Source organism: Columba livia, chromosome 4 (assembly GCF_036013475.1).
Source record: "Columba livia isolate bColLiv1 breed racing homer chromosome 4, bColLiv1.pat.W.v2, whole genome shotgun sequence".
Classification (NCBI taxonomy): Eukaryota; Metazoa; Chordata; class Aves; order Columbiformes; family Columbidae; genus Columba; species Columba livia.
Genome location: NC_088605.1, coordinates 66,405,332 through 66,423,221, shown reverse-complemented (window position 1 = coordinate 66,423,221; position 17,890 = coordinate 66,405,332). Strand labels below are relative to the sequence as shown.

General features: G+C 37.5%; 1 protein-coding gene across 19 annotated transcripts in view; it reads left to right on the top strand.

The window, feature by feature from the left end:
* BLTP1 (bridge-like lipid transfer protein family member 1) overlaps positions 1 to 17,890 on the top strand; it is a 127,858-nt gene that overhangs the window by 19,845 nt on the left and 90,123 nt on the right. For all 19 annotated transcript variants that reach the window (XM_065062105.1, XM_065062106.1, XM_065062120.1 and 16 more), the window contains exons 6-16: positions 1,455 to 1,641; positions 2,835 to 2,916; positions 3,577 to 3,770; positions 8,043 to 8,122; positions 8,852 to 9,002; positions 11,431 to 11,587; positions 12,418 to 12,496; positions 13,665 to 13,756; positions 14,619 to 14,736; positions 16,582 to 16,737; positions 17,703 to 17,800. In XM_065062105.1, coding sequence (XP_064918177.1) covers positions 1,455 to 1,641; positions 2,835 to 2,916; positions 3,577 to 3,770; positions 8,043 to 8,122; positions 8,852 to 9,002; positions 11,431 to 11,587; positions 12,418 to 12,496; positions 13,665 to 13,756; positions 14,619 to 14,736; positions 16,582 to 16,737; positions 17,703 to 17,800 — 1,394 coding nt within the window. The remainder of the gene's footprint in view (positions 1 to 1,454; positions 1,642 to 2,834; positions 2,917 to 3,576; positions 3,771 to 8,042; positions 8,123 to 8,851; positions 9,003 to 11,430; positions 11,588 to 12,417; positions 12,497 to 13,664; positions 13,757 to 14,618; positions 14,737 to 16,581; positions 16,738 to 17,702; positions 17,801 to 17,890) is intronic.

Genomic DNA, 17,890 nt, shown 5'->3' with positions numbered 1-17,890 from the left:
ATAATTTAATTTAGTTAATGAAGTCTAATGCTTGCCTCCAGGAATTGAAAAATTTTGTTTATTTGTGTTCTTAATGATATTGAGATCTCCCAGGTGAACAGTTGTGTATCCCAGCCTCTGTCCATGTCATCCTTTGCCTATATCTTATTGATGCAAGCTAACATTACCAACAAACGGATTTGATAGCGTTTTTATGAAAACAGAAAGGAACTGAAACTGGCTCATTAACCTTTCTCTCTGTCTCCTGTTCAAGAAAACTATAATGTATAGTGAGTCTCCAGAAATCACTGACATTTACTTTTTTATAATTATATGGAAATTGCCGGTAATTTACGTGTGAGGGATAAAAGTCGAGTTGCTTCTGTTGGGACAGAGTGCTGTATATATGCATCATATTGGGGGACGGATTAGTTTTTTAGCAAAGAGGGTGCATTTAATAATGCACGTGTCTCTACCATTTGGCTCTTGGGCAGCTGCATTTCTTTTCCAGACCCTGACCAAATCAGCATCAGTGTTCGCTCTGACTTAATTTCTTGTGCCCCTGGGAAATGTTGCCTTCAGTTCATACCCCCTGAGTTACAGATTGGGGACTGCTGTAATAACTGTTGATGCTTCAGCTTCCTAAAGTCTGATTGACATAGAAAGTCCAGATCATATTTTGGAGCAGCTCAGGTCTCTTGGGTGAATGTGTAATGGGCACTCTTTCAACTGGGTAATTAGGGGGAAATTGTGTGAGCTTTTTCCTCACATTGACTACATAATTAGGTCATACTATCTAAGGCAAAAGTATGTCAAAGGATGTCACAAACAACTCTATGCAATCAGCAGATGTTAAACTAGTTTTTAAGTATCAGAGAGTCAAGCTGACATTACAGTTAAAATTTAAATTTGTGCAAATGTTGACCAGTTGTGCAAAGTGATTATGCGTCTTGTTAGTTCTGCATATTAATGTTTTCTGTTTCTCCATAAAAGAGAGCTTTTTTTACATTTTAGGCCGGCTGTACCACAGAGCTTGGCTAGAAAACCATTTGATTTTTGAGATTGAATTGGTCTCAAGTACTGATATCTGTGCTAAAGAACAGAAGTTGGCACTGAGGCTTCTGTGCTGTGCATCGGGAGGGATTTTTGTTTGCTTGTTTTTATATATGACTGAATAAACCTCATTTACCATTTTGTGCACCTCCCGTCTGGATTTATTTTTGGATTGTGACCTAAGGGTGAAATGCCTTTTAGCTTTCGTATGTTGTATGCACCTGTCTTATTTGCCAAGTTTTGCCGATTTGCTTGGAAGGGTGTAATTTATTTTTTTTTTTCCCACTTTTTAATTTGTACTTCAGCAGCTGTTCACTAGCGTGTAGATTGACTTTGCAATATCTGCATATTTGAAAAAAATGCAAATATCGCCAGGGAATTTTCGATTATAATTAGAAACTCTTTTCCTACTATTTGTTTAGATCCAAAGGCAGAAACACGACTGTATATTATGGTGAATGACTTTGAATTTCACGTGTACAACCGTTCCGAGCTTTATGGACAACTTCAAGAGTTATTTGGCTTGGATCCTACAATAATTCCAGCAAAGAAAGATGATGAAAAAGCACAAGTAAATGGGAGGCAAAGAACACATAGCAATCTTGAAAGGTAAATTACTATTCATTTCACTGTTTTTTTGGATGCTTTGTTCTGCAAAGTGCTGAACTAATTGGGTAATGTTTTGTTAACATATGCTCTGAAGGCCAAATGTTGAAGCAGAGCTGAGAGAGAAATTGCACTGACAAGCCTGACACTCTGAATCTTTTTTCTTCCCTCAGACTTCCTACTATAATAATTAAAATCACAACCAAGCAAACTGAACATCCCTTGTTTAATGATTAGAGACAGGTCGAAAAATCCATTTGAAGCACACTGTGGAAAGGGAGGATGTGTTGAAGAGGATTATGCTTGCAGAATAATAATGTTATTGTTGAGTAGAAGTAATAGCTGCTCAAGGCATTGAATATACAAAGTGTGACTATCTATATGATGTTGGGAGGACTTACTGGGTTTTGAGCTTTAAAATCAAGCTGTTTTCACAAGTGAAGTTTTTAGGGATGTGTGTTTTGTGTATAGCTACGCAAACCTTCTTATTTTATTCCTTTTTTTGAGATACCCTGAGAAACATGGTGCAGGTGTACAGGGAGTTCTGCATAGATTATGTACAGTGGAGTTGGCTGTTTGATAAGAAGTCTCTCTTGGGGCAGGACCACATCAGAGTGATTTATTGGCAGGAGCAGAGAAGATCTATGAGACTTGTCTCTTTCCACTGCTGCTGGCCAGGCCAGTATGTGTTACCAGATAACGCAGTGGGAAGCTGCAGGATGCTGTAGCCATCCTGAGATTGGGTAGAGGCTGCGCCTCCAAGCCAGTGTCTTCATGTTTTCATCTTACACCCTTATTCACAAGTGCAGGAAGGACTTGTGCTTTTCAGGAGGATGTCTTTTGGGAAATGAAAAATCCCACACCAAAGACCTAAAAACATAGGTTTAGGAATATTTAGAACAGACTGAGTTCCCTGTAGGAAGATTTATTTAACTATTGCTGTGTTAAACATGGCACGCTTGTTTCCTGCCTGTGTCAGTTCCGCGCACCGGCACTCATGGTGTATCTGCCTGTGCTTCCCGCTGCTCTTCCAGGCTCTGGAGGAGTCTGCAGTAGATGGCTAGCAGGGCCCTTATGGGAGGCACCCGGTGGGAAGGAGTGTCCCCGAGAGCTGTGCACTGAAGACCCCTAGAAGAAAAGGTTGGTTAGTTCTTCTGCAGAAAAGACAAAATAATAAAAACCATTTTTTCCCATAGTGATAAAGTAAAAACAGAATCTCAAGACCCTTCCTCTTCATGGAGATCACTTATTCCTGTCATTAAAGTCAATGTGAGCACGGTAAGTGAAAAGACCCTGATGATGAAAATATGTAGCAGTATATACTTAAAAACCAGGCTTGCCATTCGTTTTACTTACACATACTTTTTGAGTTTTTGTTCTCTGTCATGCTTTAAAAAAGTCACCACCAGCACTCCCCTGACACAGTTACAAATCCTGCTGGTGCTGATGGCAGTATGGCTGTGTTCTCTGTTTTGGGAAATACTTGTAGTTTTAAACTTGTAATGATTTCAAGACTATCACCAAGTAATTAAGCTGGATAATGGGTCTTATGCAATGTGTGGTGTGTTGGGTTTTTGGGAGGGTTTTTTTTGGTGGTGGTGGTGGTGTGTTTTTTTGTTTAGTTTTGTTTTTTTTTCTTCTTTACATCTTTTTAATAAAAACATGTGGACATCTTGCTTAAAAGTTAATGTTGTCTCCCCAAAAAAACAGGAAGACTGTTATTCAGGTGATAGAATATGAGAGTTAAATGTACAAAGTTGTATTTTTAGATATGTACAGATTATTGCCAGGATTTTTGTCCATGGTCTTTATTTGCATACAGATGGTTAAACTGCATTATTATAGGTAAATTAGACATACATATATATATACACACACACACATATATATATATAAAAGCAGTGCATAATGAATAATTGTGTTTTATTTTTGATTTAGGGTCGCTTGGCTTTTGGGAATCATTATCAGCCACAAACACTTTGTATTAACTTCGATGATGCTTTTTTGACATATACCACAAAACCACCTTCAAGCCACCTTGATCAGTTTATGCACATTGTGAAAGGAAAACTGGAAAATGTTAGAGTCATGCTGGTGCCAAGCCCAAGATATGTTGGTCTTCAAAATGATGAGTAAGTACTTTTTCTTTTTTTTCCTCCTATATTATTTTACTCTTCAAGAAAATGAAGAAAAGAATGTTGGTTATGTTTCTGTGACTTTTCTTAGTGTGTTTAGATAGTTGGCATTTTTGCTACTCTGAACATTTTAAATGTTGTATCTTTGAAACCATTTTATTTATGGAGAAAAGTACTGATGTTCTATCTCATTGTAGATTTTTTTGGTGTGTTCTGCTCTGATTAACATCCTGCATCCAACTTCTGTTTTCCTTCATTCAGGTACTATAGCTGTACGCAGGCTTTGACAGCACTAGATTTCTAGGATAAATGTAAGGCTTGAGGTGTCGATTTCTGTAGAGCTGATTCACGTGTGGTGTGGAAAATACTTTTTGTTAAATGGGCAAAAGCTGCACAATACTTGCTGTAGCAGAAATCATATTGTCTTTTGAAGACAGACTGCAGGTGCTTTTATTACTGTGTATTCCACACAAGTGAGGATATGCAGCTTTAGAAAATGGAATGGTAATAAGTCAAACAAAAGAAAGGATGCTTGCATGAAGTGATTTCAACACTAGGATTCTTGTTTTATTGCGCTTTAACCAGCAAGACATTCATGTGCATACATTATATATTCAACAGGTAATTTGGACAAAACTGCTGAATTTCAGTCTTTCACAGGTGTTATTTGTTCAACAAAAAATAAATAATGTATACCGTCCTTGGACAATTGTTTTTATGAGTTAATATAAAATAATTATACCTATTTTAGATTCTCCCTAAGCAACAACATTTAGGGAATGAATTATAATGTTTGGAAATAAGATGTACGTCATTTCATTGTACCTTAATTGGCTTTGTATCAGCCAAATGCTGCCATCTATAATGTGCCTTTATGTTTTCAAATAACATTCTGTGTAAGTGTACAGAATCTTACTCTGCCAACATGACGACAGAGGAAACTTCTCCAACTAATATTGAAAACAAACAAGATTAAAGCAGGATAGGATTAAGATACTCAAGCTATTAGCTTTTTCTCCTGCTTCCGCTTAGTCTTTTCTTTTTATGCTGTTACCAGCCCTGCAGCTCCTGCTGGCTGAAGGATGGCGTGTGTGCAAAGAACATGTGCCGTAATTCACTGGGTGAATTCAACAAATGACCCAGTTCACTGTAAACTGGGAATGTTTGAATCTTTAAAGCCTGCCCTCTTATGCTTCCTTGGCTTAAAAATTAAGCTGGATGTCTGAACTTTCAGAAATTCCTGTGGGTTATACTCATACAAAAACAGCTAAGTGATTTGATGAAATTTATATGACTGGCTAATCGATACAGACATCAAAAACCCACCTTAAAAACTGTCACGTTATATTACAGACACCTCAACGCTTCCATCACTTTTTGCAAATAAATTCTCCACAGGCCAAGGAAAAAAATATTACGCTAGCAAAACCAGATCAAAACAGAATGAGATTGGAGAGCAGTGACTAAGTCAGCAGCTTGAAGTGGAAGTTTAGGTTAGATAATAGGAAACACTTTTAAATAATGATGGTAATCTCATTATCATTCATTGCTACTATCTAATTTGGTTTTGCAAATGTCCTGTGTGTGCTTTCTAGAGTTCCAGCACCTCCATCAGCTACGTCTGGCAAGGTGTAACTGTTCCTGCTGAGGGTGGGTTAGGCGACCTCACACAGTTGTTTGCTATGGCTTGTGATGCCTTGATAATCTAAAACTATAAGTCGCTTCAGTCATCTTCTTAAAAAGAGAGTAAAAAAACTAGTGACAAGACATGATGATACAGATGAGAATTTTCCTCTTTGAGGCAAAAAACCACACTGAACAAGCAAGAAGTTTTGTATAAGTGTAATGAGTTCGGAGAGATCAGAACAAGTACAAGAAAGAGGAGTGTTTAATGGAATATGCATGCATGGTAAAGATGTATGTTAAAAGTGTTGGAGGAGAAGGACTGAGGAGGATGTATGGCTATCCTGTGTGTGTTGTTTCGGTTTTGATTTTTTCCTCTGCCTCGCCTTCCGTTTAGTGTAAGACCTCATGGCTTTTCTCCAGAAAGTGGAGTATGGTGAAGGTGATGAGGGTGACAGGGCAGTGGGTGCTTGACAGTAAGATGTGGCCTTTCTGTCAGCTCGTAAAGCTTTTCCTGTAGATACATTTTGCTTTCCTACAGCTGACAGTTTCTGTTAGGCTGTGAAGTCAAATTGTCCATCTTGAAGAAGGCTTAGCTCCAACCTCTTTGTAATTCTATTTAAAACGGATTTTTTTTTAAAGTTTTATTCTAAAATATTAAGTCAGTGTAGGTAAATGCTATTAGGAAGGCAGAAGTAGACAATCTGCCCTATGTATTCATACTCCACAGTAATTTTTATTAAAACAATAATGTAGTTTCTCCAGTGTATTTCTGTGGGCTTAAGTAAATCTGCATACAGTGTTTCAAGACCTATGCGCTCCATGCTGTCAGACAGGGAAACACAGTTCATGTGAGAGGGCTGTAGTATTCTGTATTTCACAGAACAGAGCAGCAGTCAGTTCCCCTCTTGCATTACAAAGCGGGTGGCTTCCCTGAGTTGCTGTTCTGCGCAGCTGGAGAGGCTGAAGTTTGTGGCTGTGCTTTCCAGTCGTACTGACCTGCGTGTGCCTGTTGTGGGCTGTGGGCAGAATAAACTGAGCTCTTCCCATAAAATACCATTCATATATCTCTACATACTTTCCTTCCCACTTCCATTCCTGAACTGCTAAACATTTTCTCATCTTGCACTATTTGCATCTCATTGTGGGGTGCAATTCAATTCTGGGCAGAAAAAATAAATAGTTGGAAAATTAGGAGTGAATAGAAAGCATTTCCTCTTTCACTGCTGTCATTACTGTTGAAGTAAAATTGATATTAAGGTTCTTCCTCTGTTGCTTTTGGAGAACTTCTGGCAGTACATGTGCCCTGCATCTGCTCTCTTCCATATTTTCTAAGCTTTCCTGTGTTTGAAATGACCTTTGGTAAAATGGGCAAAGTGCTTCTGACAGATCACACTCTTAGACCATGTATTTCTGATATTGACATTTTCTTTTTTTTGTCAAGAAGTGACAACTTATAAAAGTGGCTGAAAAGTGAGAAAAACATCTTTTGCAGTAAAAATAGAATTTTCACATTATAATATTATTACTACTATAAAATGTAACATTGTGTTAATTAATGTGTGGTAACAGTGTAAGAAAGGGATTGAAATACACCAATATAATAGCATTACGAGAAGTGCTTTTTGTATTGGTTTTATCACTTAGGTCCTTTATATGTTAAGAGAGAAATGTTAAGGAAGAACAGCCTTTTAAAAAAAAAAAATATTCTTTTTTTTTTTCTTAAAAAAAAAACCCTAATGGTCTAATTACTGAAGAAGTCTTGTCCCTTTGGTTTAGAGTGCTATTTCAGTAAGAAAACAATTAGTGTGTGAAAGAACAATATAGGACAAGGAGAAAGGAGCTCCTGATGGAAAGAAATATGGAAAGTAAAACTTCGGTAATTGGTTGTGGATTGCAATACCTGAGAAATGTCTTTGTGTAGTGGAACCTGGTAACTTCATGCTTGAGTTAACTAAACCTCCAAGTTACTGTATGTAATACAAATAATAAAATGATCATGTATTTTTTGCAAATCAGGGTAGATGTAGCCTAGGAATGTGACAGCTGCCATTTTGATGGGAGACTTGAGACCAGGTAGACTTGAGTATTCATAGTGTTTATTTTGAGATGCTCATTTAGTCTGAGGTAGCACATGGACCAGGAATCGCGACATAATAGGGAGGGAAAGAAACTGAAGTGGTAAGCTGCACTTCAAATTTAACTTACAAAGAGCTGCATTCAGGCAGACTGTGGTGTGGGCTGAGCACTTCCATCTGTTCCATCCACCCTTCTGGTAATGCGACAAGACTGATGCCTGGTGGAGAAGGCAGCCTGGGTTTCCTGTGGGCAGCCGGTGCTCAGGCTGCTGGCGAGAGCAGCACAGGTGCATGAAGCTGATGTGGTGGGATTGCATCATGTTTGAGTCTTTCCCACAAAATCTTCCTGGTCAAGTACCACATGCACACTGTCACCACTGTTGGCTTGCTTGGTAAAGATACCGGTTTTATTGATGAGATGTACCACTTACAAGCTACAAGTGAGCCTGACCTGTGCAATCTCTTCCATTTTGCTTTATATGTTGCATTAAAAATTATGTGAATTCATAAGGATTAATCTCAGTGCATTGCTCTTTAATCTTTATTTTTGCACTTTTTTCCATTACAGGCCACCGAGGCTGATGGGTGAAGGTTTTGTTGTAATGCAGTCCAACGATGTTGATATCTATTACTATATGGATGAACCAGGTACCTTCAGTTAAATAGAAAGATAAAATTTTAATGGATTTAAAGGCTATTTGTCTACTTGTCAAACTTGCTAGTTGATGCTAGATTTCTGAATATTGCAGTGTCTGTCTTTTTCACTTTAAATCCTGCACATTTTATTACCAGCTACTTTGCTGGAGTTTTTTGGTTTGCAAAAGCTTTTTCTCCAACTCCACTCTAAGTATTGCCTGAATCTTGAACAAAGGTAACACATTCGGTAGTGATGTATATATACTGGTGTGGAATAGATAGCAATTTTGGATTGTTGCTGAATGACTGCTTGAATTTTTGCTGGTAGCTGTGGGTCTAGTGTAGCAAGTCTTCCCTTTTATTTATTTGCCTTGTCTGTGGAAATGCTTTTAATGTAATCTTATTTGTTTCAAAACTTGTTTTGTAAGTAGGATTAGGAACTGAACGTGGATGCATAAAAACCTGTATTGGTAAAAAGCTACTTCAGAGAGAAAACTGCTGTGTATGTCAGCATTTCACGCACATCAGTGAGCAGCGCTTCAGAAAGTCTTGGGGATTTTTGGTTATATTCTTGCCCTTCCCCTGGGAGTCTGCATTGAATTGTGGCTTGATATTTACATACTACAGTGGTCTCAAATAAGATTCACATCAGAACACTCGGTCTTGGGCTTAGCAAACATTTTTCATGCTAATTTGAAGCAGCTTCCTTTAATAATCTGTTTATTATATTATGTAATATAGGTCTTGTACCAGAGGAGACAGAGGAAAGTAATGATGGAGAAGCAAATAATGAAGACAGCAAATTACAGGATCTGCCACCATGTTGGGGTTTGGACATTGTTTGTGGAAAAGGAACAGACTTCAACTATGGGCCTTGGGCTGATAGGCAGAGGTATTCTCATGGTTTACATCTTTAGTTTTAATGCTTAATATCTATTATTATTGAGAATACATTCTAAAGTTTCCAGTGTGCATTTGCTCAGATTAAATTGTATGGGGAAAACTAGGCAGTCCAAAAGATGAGTCCTGCCACAGTGGTTTAGGATTAGCAAAATGATTGTTTATCTCATTGGCTTTCCAAAGTTAGGGTCACTCAGTGGTTGTTATATTGTTAATTATGTTCCTATTTTTTGCAAACAAAGTAGTTTTACTATTTATTGAGTGTCATATACCTAAGGGTTTAACCTCTGAATTGGCTGCCTTCAGGCTTATCATGCTCCTATTATCTCATGGATGGGAAGACATTGTATAGTGATGAAAAAATTTTATGGAAGTACACATCTGGCTATGCAAATGATGATGGGGAATAATTTATCCTTGCTTAGAAGAATCAACCACTGGACGTGATCTCCAAAATATTTATTATTACAGAATCACAGAATGTCAGGGATTTGGAGGGACCTCAAAAGATCATCCAGTCCAATCCCCCTGCTGGAGCAGGAACACCCAGATGAGGTTACACAGGAAGGTGTCCAGGCGGGTTTTGAATGTCTCCAGAAAAGGAGACTCCACAACCTTCCTGGGCAGCCTGTTCCAGTGCTCTGTCATGCTCATTGAGAAGAAGTTTCTTCTCATATTGAAGTGGAACCTCCTGTGTTCCAGTTTGTACCTATTGCCCCTTGTCCTACTGTTGGTTGTCACTGGGAAGAGCCTGGCTCCATCCTCGTGACACTCACGCTTTACATATTTATAAACATGAATGAGGTCACCCCTCAGTCTCCTCCAAGCTAAAGAGCCCCAGCTCCCTCAGCCTTTCCTCATAAGGGAGATGCTCCACTCCCTTCATCATCTTTGTTGCCCTGCACTGGACTTTCTCCAGCAGTTCTCTGTCCTTCTGGAACTGAGGGGCTCAGAACTGGACACAATATTCCAGATGCGGTCTCACCAGGGCAGAGTAGAGGGGAAGGAGAACCTCCCTCAACCTACTAATTATCTAGGTATTTTAGTCACAAAATCTTAGGCCAGATACATACTACTGTTCTTCACTTAGCCCTCTGTTTTTTGTGCATGAATATTTCTGATGGAGACAATAGGTTTGTTTAGAGAGTCAAGGACTATTAAGTAAAAGTGACATAATCAGTGCTTTCCCTTTTTTCCTCTATTAGTTACAGATGGATTCCTTTCTTGGCCTCTATTAATTCTTCTGTGAAATTATTATGATTCTTTCTCTTAGGATGGCAGACCAAAGAGTAGTCATGAGATATAACAGTGTCTTAGGGAATTTAAGAGGAAATGCGAATTTCTGGAACAGTGCTTTGTTAGGAGCATGAAGTCAGTGAATCATTAATGATATTTTTAATGCTACCAAGAAAGCTAGCTCTATAATGGTATGCTTTTTTGTAATTTTGGCTAGCTAGACAAAAGGCAGTTTGGTGCCTAAACAGTGCATAGGATTCATAGGTATGTGCCTGGGAACCCTTTTGCATCATGTCATGGATAGAAAAGCCCTTTTGGAAAGTACCTGAATATTCTAAAAGCGCAGATCTGTAGGAGTTATGTGGACTTCGTACTCTCAGTTCATGTAAGGGCTTCTGCAAACAGTAATCTTTAATATGCCATACAATAAAATCTTGGGTTTCCACAGGATTTTGACAGTGTGTTTGTGGGGTTTTTATTGTTGTTGCCTTTTTTCTTTTTGATTTTTTCCGTGGGTTTGGTTTTTTTAAACTTTTAAGCTGCTATATTGGTCAGGTGCTGGGTGCAGGAAACTGCTACTGCTCTTACTTCCACCCCCTTGAATACTATGCAAGCTGCGCCATCTGTGCTCTATTGCTGTGTCTTTCCTTTCATGTAGTTGCATGTTCAGATATGTCTGCAAAAATGTAGCCTTCATTTTACTCTTCTTCTGCGATCCTAAAGCTTTGTATTTTGTTTATGTCTGGGCATTACATAAATTATTTATGCACAAACTGAAGCATAAACAGATTACTTCCTACTGTGTTTTTGTAGCAGATTTGTAAACCAAAGATTAGGAATGTGAAGAAAAATATCTCTTGTTTGCTATCTGAATTAGAATATTTTTGTGCTGAATAATTTACAGTCTGTCCCTTTATGGCTTTTATCCAAAAGTCACTTGTTATCATAGAAACTTTAGGAGATTTCAGTAATGGGTTGGAAGGCTCCCATCATGAAGACTTTTTAAACAAATATTATTTCTTATTACATCCAGTGATTATCCAAAGACTCAGCCAAGTGGAAAATAATTAAGTGAAACAGATGCATAAATATGTATTAAAAAAATTATATATATATATCTATATATATCTCTATATATATCTTCTTCAATAAAAGCAACACTTATTTTTTTTCCCCCTCACCAGGGATTGCTTGTGGAAGTTTTTCTTCCCACCAGACTACCAAGTTATGAAAGTCTCCGAAATTGCTCAGCCTGGGAAACCCAGACAGATCCTTGCTTTTGAACTGCGGATGAATATTATTGCAGATGCCACAATTGATTTGCTTTTTACCAAAAATAGGGTAAATAATGAAAACATATCTAGAATAATAACTTATCTACTGTGATTACGCTGTGCTTTTGGTTGTGCATGTTTTTACTTGTCTCAGTTTATTATGGAACTATGGTTTTAAAAGCTGGGAGGGTTTTTTTTTAATATTTCATAATTATGGGCAAATCCTTCAGAGAAAAATATTGGCTGAGAGGCATTATTATTTATTGGCTATTTTAAGTTTCTTTTAAGCCTTAAAGCTGCATCTTAAGCTCTGCCAACTCCTACAGTCTTGAGAATACAAGAGCTGGGTATTTCTTGTGCAATCTCCTGTTATGATAAAGCTCACCGTGATGAAGAGAGAATTTCTTCTGATATTGGATGAATATCTAATATTATTGGAGGAATAATACTGGGAGGAACAAAAGATGTGTGTGTGTAGGGGTTTGGATTTTTTTCCCCTGCTACTACTCTTATAAATGGGGTATAATGTGACTTCATTGTATACCCGTTTTATTTTTTCCTCTGTGACTGAAAGGATTAGAAAGTGTTAGGAAATTATTAGAAAGTGTTAGAAATATATATTCATCTGCCCTCTCAGGCCTTGTACCAGAATAGCATGTGCTTTTCTATTAGTGAACCTAAGTCACCGTTTGCTCAGCCTCAAAATGGTGTTATTTGGTATCATTGCACATACATAGTTTGTGAATAATTTTTCTGAAAGGCAAGAAATATTTCAGTTGTTGGGTGCCCTAATCCAGGCATGGATAATGATAGCCAGAGACATGAAGTTCCTTGGTTGCTGTGGTTGGCCTGGAGATAATATCTGTGCTTTTTTTTTCCCCCTTTCTTGCAATACAGGAAACTAATGCTGTACATGTTAATGTTGGTGCAGGATCATATTTGGAAATAAATATTCCCATGACAGTGGGCGAAAATGGTGAGTGAAGGCTAAGCTTAATTCGTTTTCCCTATGTTTTTCCTGAACAGTTATCTGGCTTCCTATGTGTGTGAATGTCTTTTGCTTTTCTTTTGTGACTATGAGAGCTGTATTCCTATGTAAAGGAAGAAAAACTATTTCCATGTCCATTTCATTGAAAGATATTAAAGCATGTACGTATTTAAATAGTTAAGTTACCTCCATGTTTTGCTTGCATGAAGAAACACAAATTCTTTAACTGCTAGACAGTGTATCATTTAACTCTGTGTGTACTGAAGCAGATTGAATACACGTTGTCAACTCAAAGAAGGAAGACATCTTTAGGATTAGTGTAGTAGTTGAATCATGCTGAGAAATGTGTCACTAAAACTACGAAAAATGTGTTACAAAATTCAAAGGGAAGTTGAGATAAATGTAAAGTTATGGGTATGTTCTTTGCATTTACTCATCTTGTTGGCTGGTTTGAAATATTTTCCTAAATTGTGTTCTCTTGATTCTTTCTATCATATTTTAGTTTTATTCTGCATTATTTTAGTTTTATTTTGCGTTATTTTAGTTTTATCCCGTCAATCAAGAGGATTGAGTGCACCCTCAGTATGTTTGTGGAGTCGCCATCCCTGGAAGTGTTTCCAAGATGTATAGATGAGGCTCTTAGGGACATGGTTTAGTGCCAGGGTTGGGTTATGATTGGACTCAATGACCTTAAAGGTCTCTTCCAATCAAGATGATTCTAGAATTAAACCAAGATCTCCAGAACCTGAGCATTTCCAAACCCAGCAAGGAGACTTTTGTCGTCTCTCCTACATGAAGGCAGAACATGTTAAGTAAGCTCTTCATTGACAAATAACAGAGGAGTGAATTAATGTCCTACTGACTATATAGTGTAGTTGCTGGAACCAGCTCCCTGGGGAACTGGTCACGGCACTAAACCTGCCAGAATTTGACACTCTTAGTCATAGGGTTTAGTTTTAGGTGGTCCTACGAGGAGCAGGTAGTTGGACTCCACTCTTACGGGTCCCTTCCAACTTGAGATACTCTTATGATTCTAATTTCCATCATGATATTTTTTGATTGTTAGTGGACTGCTTAAATCACTGGTGATAATTACCTAAATCTTTATATAACTCTTATGTCTGAATGATTATGTTTTATATCTTTTGTCTGCTAGGCTATTCACCTACAATTAAAGGGCAGCTTTTACATGTTGATGCCACCAGCAGTATGCAGTACCGAACTCTCTTAGAAGCAGAAATGCTAGCTGTAAGTTTGTATTAATGGGCACAAAGCTTCAGTCTCTAGAGCATTTTTAATAAAGAACATAATTATTTGTCTGTGGAGCTGTTCTTTAGGTTCCTAAACAATACAGAAGTTTGCCTTTTGAATCTATTTTGCAAGTCCTTAATATGTAAGCAACTTGTATATGCACAGATAATTGTGCACATATCTAACTTTGACTTCTGTAATTCATATACCAAGTTATGTGTGTATTGAAAGCAGTGGAGGGATTGGAGTACCACTTAAAGTCTTGCCTTGTTTACTATGTAGCGATGTGTTCATATAGGCTTTAGCTGAATAAATTATTAGGCTCACTAGCTGTGCTGTGGTATGTGTGTGCAAAGTACTTTTAAGTACTTCAAGGTGCTTTAACTACTTGAGACAGATATTGTATTGCTTTTTTTTTTGCCTAGTCTTTCACTTCTTTACATTACCTTTCTCACTAATTTTTAAATGACCTTATTAGAGTCATGCTTTTATGTTTAATTTTTGAACATCCTATCAGTGTTTGAAAATATTATATTCTAAGGGATTTTATTTTTACTATATTGTGAAAAGCGATGCTTTCAATGAAGATTTCTGTTTATAAATTGCTTAGTACATCTACTGCAACAAATGTATCAGAAGTTCATAGTGTACCTTTCTAAATAAATGAATAGACTAACACTTGACCTTCAAACACAGAGAGATATTAAATTATTAAGGAACTAGAGAGGCCTTCTGTTCATCCCAGCAGGAAAACAGTTTTAATTATTCAGCAGAGTACATATGTGAAAACTGCTGAGCTACAGGGTCAAGCATTGTCATCTTTTCAAGTAAATCTGATGCTTTAATATCTTGTTCACAGTTTCATATTAATGCCAGCTATCCCCGGATATGGAACATGCCCCAGACGTGGCAATGTGAACTTGAGGTTTATAAAGCAACCTATCATTTTATCTTTGCCCAGAAAAGCTTCTTCACAGGTAACTTCTTTACTAAATAAATTACATATCAAATTAAATATTCTTTCTTTACAATTTATTTTCAAATTATGCAAAGGTGTACAAGGTCAGGTGCTGTCATTTCACATGTTTAGGACAACGAATTGTTTCTGACGACAAAGTTCCTGATGTTTTCTGTTGCCTGCAAGTATCTAAGTACATGATATTCTCATATTTGAGTAGAGATACCAAATAATTTTTTAACATCTAAACTAAACTTGATGTGCAGTTAAAAGTGATCTTAAATTTCAGATTAATTTCTTTTTGTCAGACCTAATGATTTGTTTAATGTTTGTCACCTAGGATATTTATTTTTTTCTGATACCTCTCACTTGTTTGGCTGACTGACTTTCAACTACTTAGGCTTTCGGTCATGTCCTTGTGGCTGACAGATGATGAGAGAAAGTAATTTTGCTCCATAGGATTTTGGCTGTGAGGAAGAATATGCACACAAGGCAGTGCAGTGTGATACAGCATCACCAAAGTGTTGCTGAACGTTCCAGCTGCATTAATAGAAAGAATATAGCCCTGTCAGTGTGGCACTGCCTGGGCTGATTAGCCCTGCTGGGAGGAAGGATTAATTTGTGCCGGCACAGTGCCGCGCTAATGAAGTTATCCTCCTAGTGAGGCTGGAGCCCTGATCTATACAGTGCGGCCGTTCACAGCATTGCCTGCCGGTCTGCTCAGAGCAGACGGGCTTCTACAGCAACACTGGTTTGCTTTGTTAAAAAAATACTACTCGTGTACACATTCAGAGTATCAGAATGGGAAAAACAAAGGAAACATTTGGTAGTCCAGTGCTTTTAGGTCAATTTAAAACTTTGCTGTTGGACAGAACTAACTAGAAGACTCAAACCTATAGCTTTCCAACTTAAGAAGCAGGTGAGAAATGGGAGATGGATTCGGAGCAAGTATTTGTGGAACATCGGCCTGAGAAATGGTGTTGTAGTTTAACCTGAGCTAGTAATACAACCACGATAGCCGCTTACTCACGCCCTCCCTGAGAGAATCGAAAGGGAAGGGAGAAACTTGGATTGAGATAAACACAGTTTAATAAAATAACAAAATACTAATACACTACTAGTAAGTATATATATATATATATATATATGTAAAATAGAAACAAAAGATACTCAGGGCGATTCCTTATGAACATGCTGAGAAGCCAGTCCCAGGAAGTTACACCCCGGTCCTGAAAAGAGGGGAAAAAAAGGAAAAGGGCTCAGAGGCCTCTGCAAAATGGCAAAAAGCTGAACTAAATGTCCTGAACCAAAAACTCTCCCTGCTTAGACAAAAAAGAGTGAAGAAAAAAAACAAAACAAAACCAAAACCAACACACACAAGAGAAAGTGCCTGAGAGAGAGAGAGACTGGAAGGTCCCAACTCTCCTTAAATAATTGGCATGACACTGGTGGGATGGAATACTCTTACTGGTCAGTCTGGATGTCAGTCAAGCTCGGCCCCATCCATGCCCCTCTTCTTTGATACCTCACACCTGTGGGCAGAGCGCTCTGAGTGTCCTTGGCTCTCAGACCAGACCAATTAAAAACATGAACTCTGTGCTGTTACCTCTTGTTCTCAAACTAAGTCCAAATAATGACCATGCTAGCTATGAAAAAGAAAGGTTTCTAACTGCACGAAGAAAATGAACCCATTTTCAGTCAAACCAGTACAAATGAATACTGGATATTGTTCTCCCTGTTTTGCTTTTTCTGTAGAGCAGCACATGGTTAAGATTTACGATTTATGAGGAGCCAAATGTGTAAAAAAAGAAATCTCTCACTTGATTGCTACTGACTTGTCCTTTATTATTTCACATGCTTTTAGATTTGATCCAAGACTGGTCCAGTGACAGCGCACCTGATATATTTTCGTTTGTTCCTTATATGTGGAACTTCAAAGTCATGTTTCATCAATTCGAAATGATTTGGGCAGCAAATCAACACAACTGGATTGACTGTTCCACCAAACAACAAGAAAATGGTGAGATCACTTTTTATTTGGGAGGAGAGTACAAACTCCCCCCAAAAAAAATTTACAAAATAAAGAATTAATGTAGCAGGAATATAAGAATTACAAAATTTTTACTAGAAAAATGTGTATTCCGTGATAACTACCCATTTTGCTACTGTTGATATGCATAAACCATCTTAAAACTGTTACAAGTGCAAACATACTTTGTACAAATGCATACCTTTGCTGGGGGGACTGCAGTTCTAGATCATATTTTGGCATTCATTTTTCAGGACCTCTTGAATCTTTAATTTACTACAACGGTTTGCACAGAGCAACCGTGGGGTCTTGACATATATTCAGTAATACTCTCTTGGGAATAAAGCTTTTAAGTACTGTTGGAAAGATACCACTTGAACTCCATATAACTAGAAAAGCCTCCTTCTTGTTCATTTCAAAGAGGGGATAACACTTCTAATTCTAGATAAAACTAAGAGGTACATTTCAGAAAACCAAAACTTTGTTTAATGTGCAGTTTGGTTTATATGTTTCAGTGGTCTGCGCTGTACTAGAATCTTACAATTTCAACATCGAGGATGGTGGATGAGAAATCAAGAATTTGTGTTCTAGTTAGGCTCACTACTTTACTAGAAGCCTGCGGAACTTTATGTATTTTCTTGTCCAAAAAGCTCTGTATGAAGCAATAAAGAAAGTTGTAAGATATTAATTACAGCCAGTTTTGTTTGCTTGCAATTTCATTGTGCTAAATACAGTGTCTTTCAATAAAGGACAAGTTGCGGAAAGTAATTACTTTCAGAATAAGTTACTATGATGTACTCAAAATACACAGGAGTTAACAATGGCACTCTCCTATGTCGTGAGTTCTTCAATATATTTTTATTATTTTTACCTGTATGTTTGATAATCTGCGTAAGACCAAAATAAGGTGTAATTTTGACAGCTATTTTTTGTTTGTTTTTCCTATTCTCTCTCAGTTTATCTAGCAGCTTGTGGAGAAACACTGAATATTGTTTTCTCTTTGCCTTTCACTGACTTTGTTCCAACCACGTGCAATACTCGATTCTCTTTAAGGGTAAGTTCTTCCCCCTTACCCCTTTTGTCTTCTAAATGTGAGACAGTTTTCCTACCTTTTCTTCTTTAGTTGGGAAATTTTGAATAAACT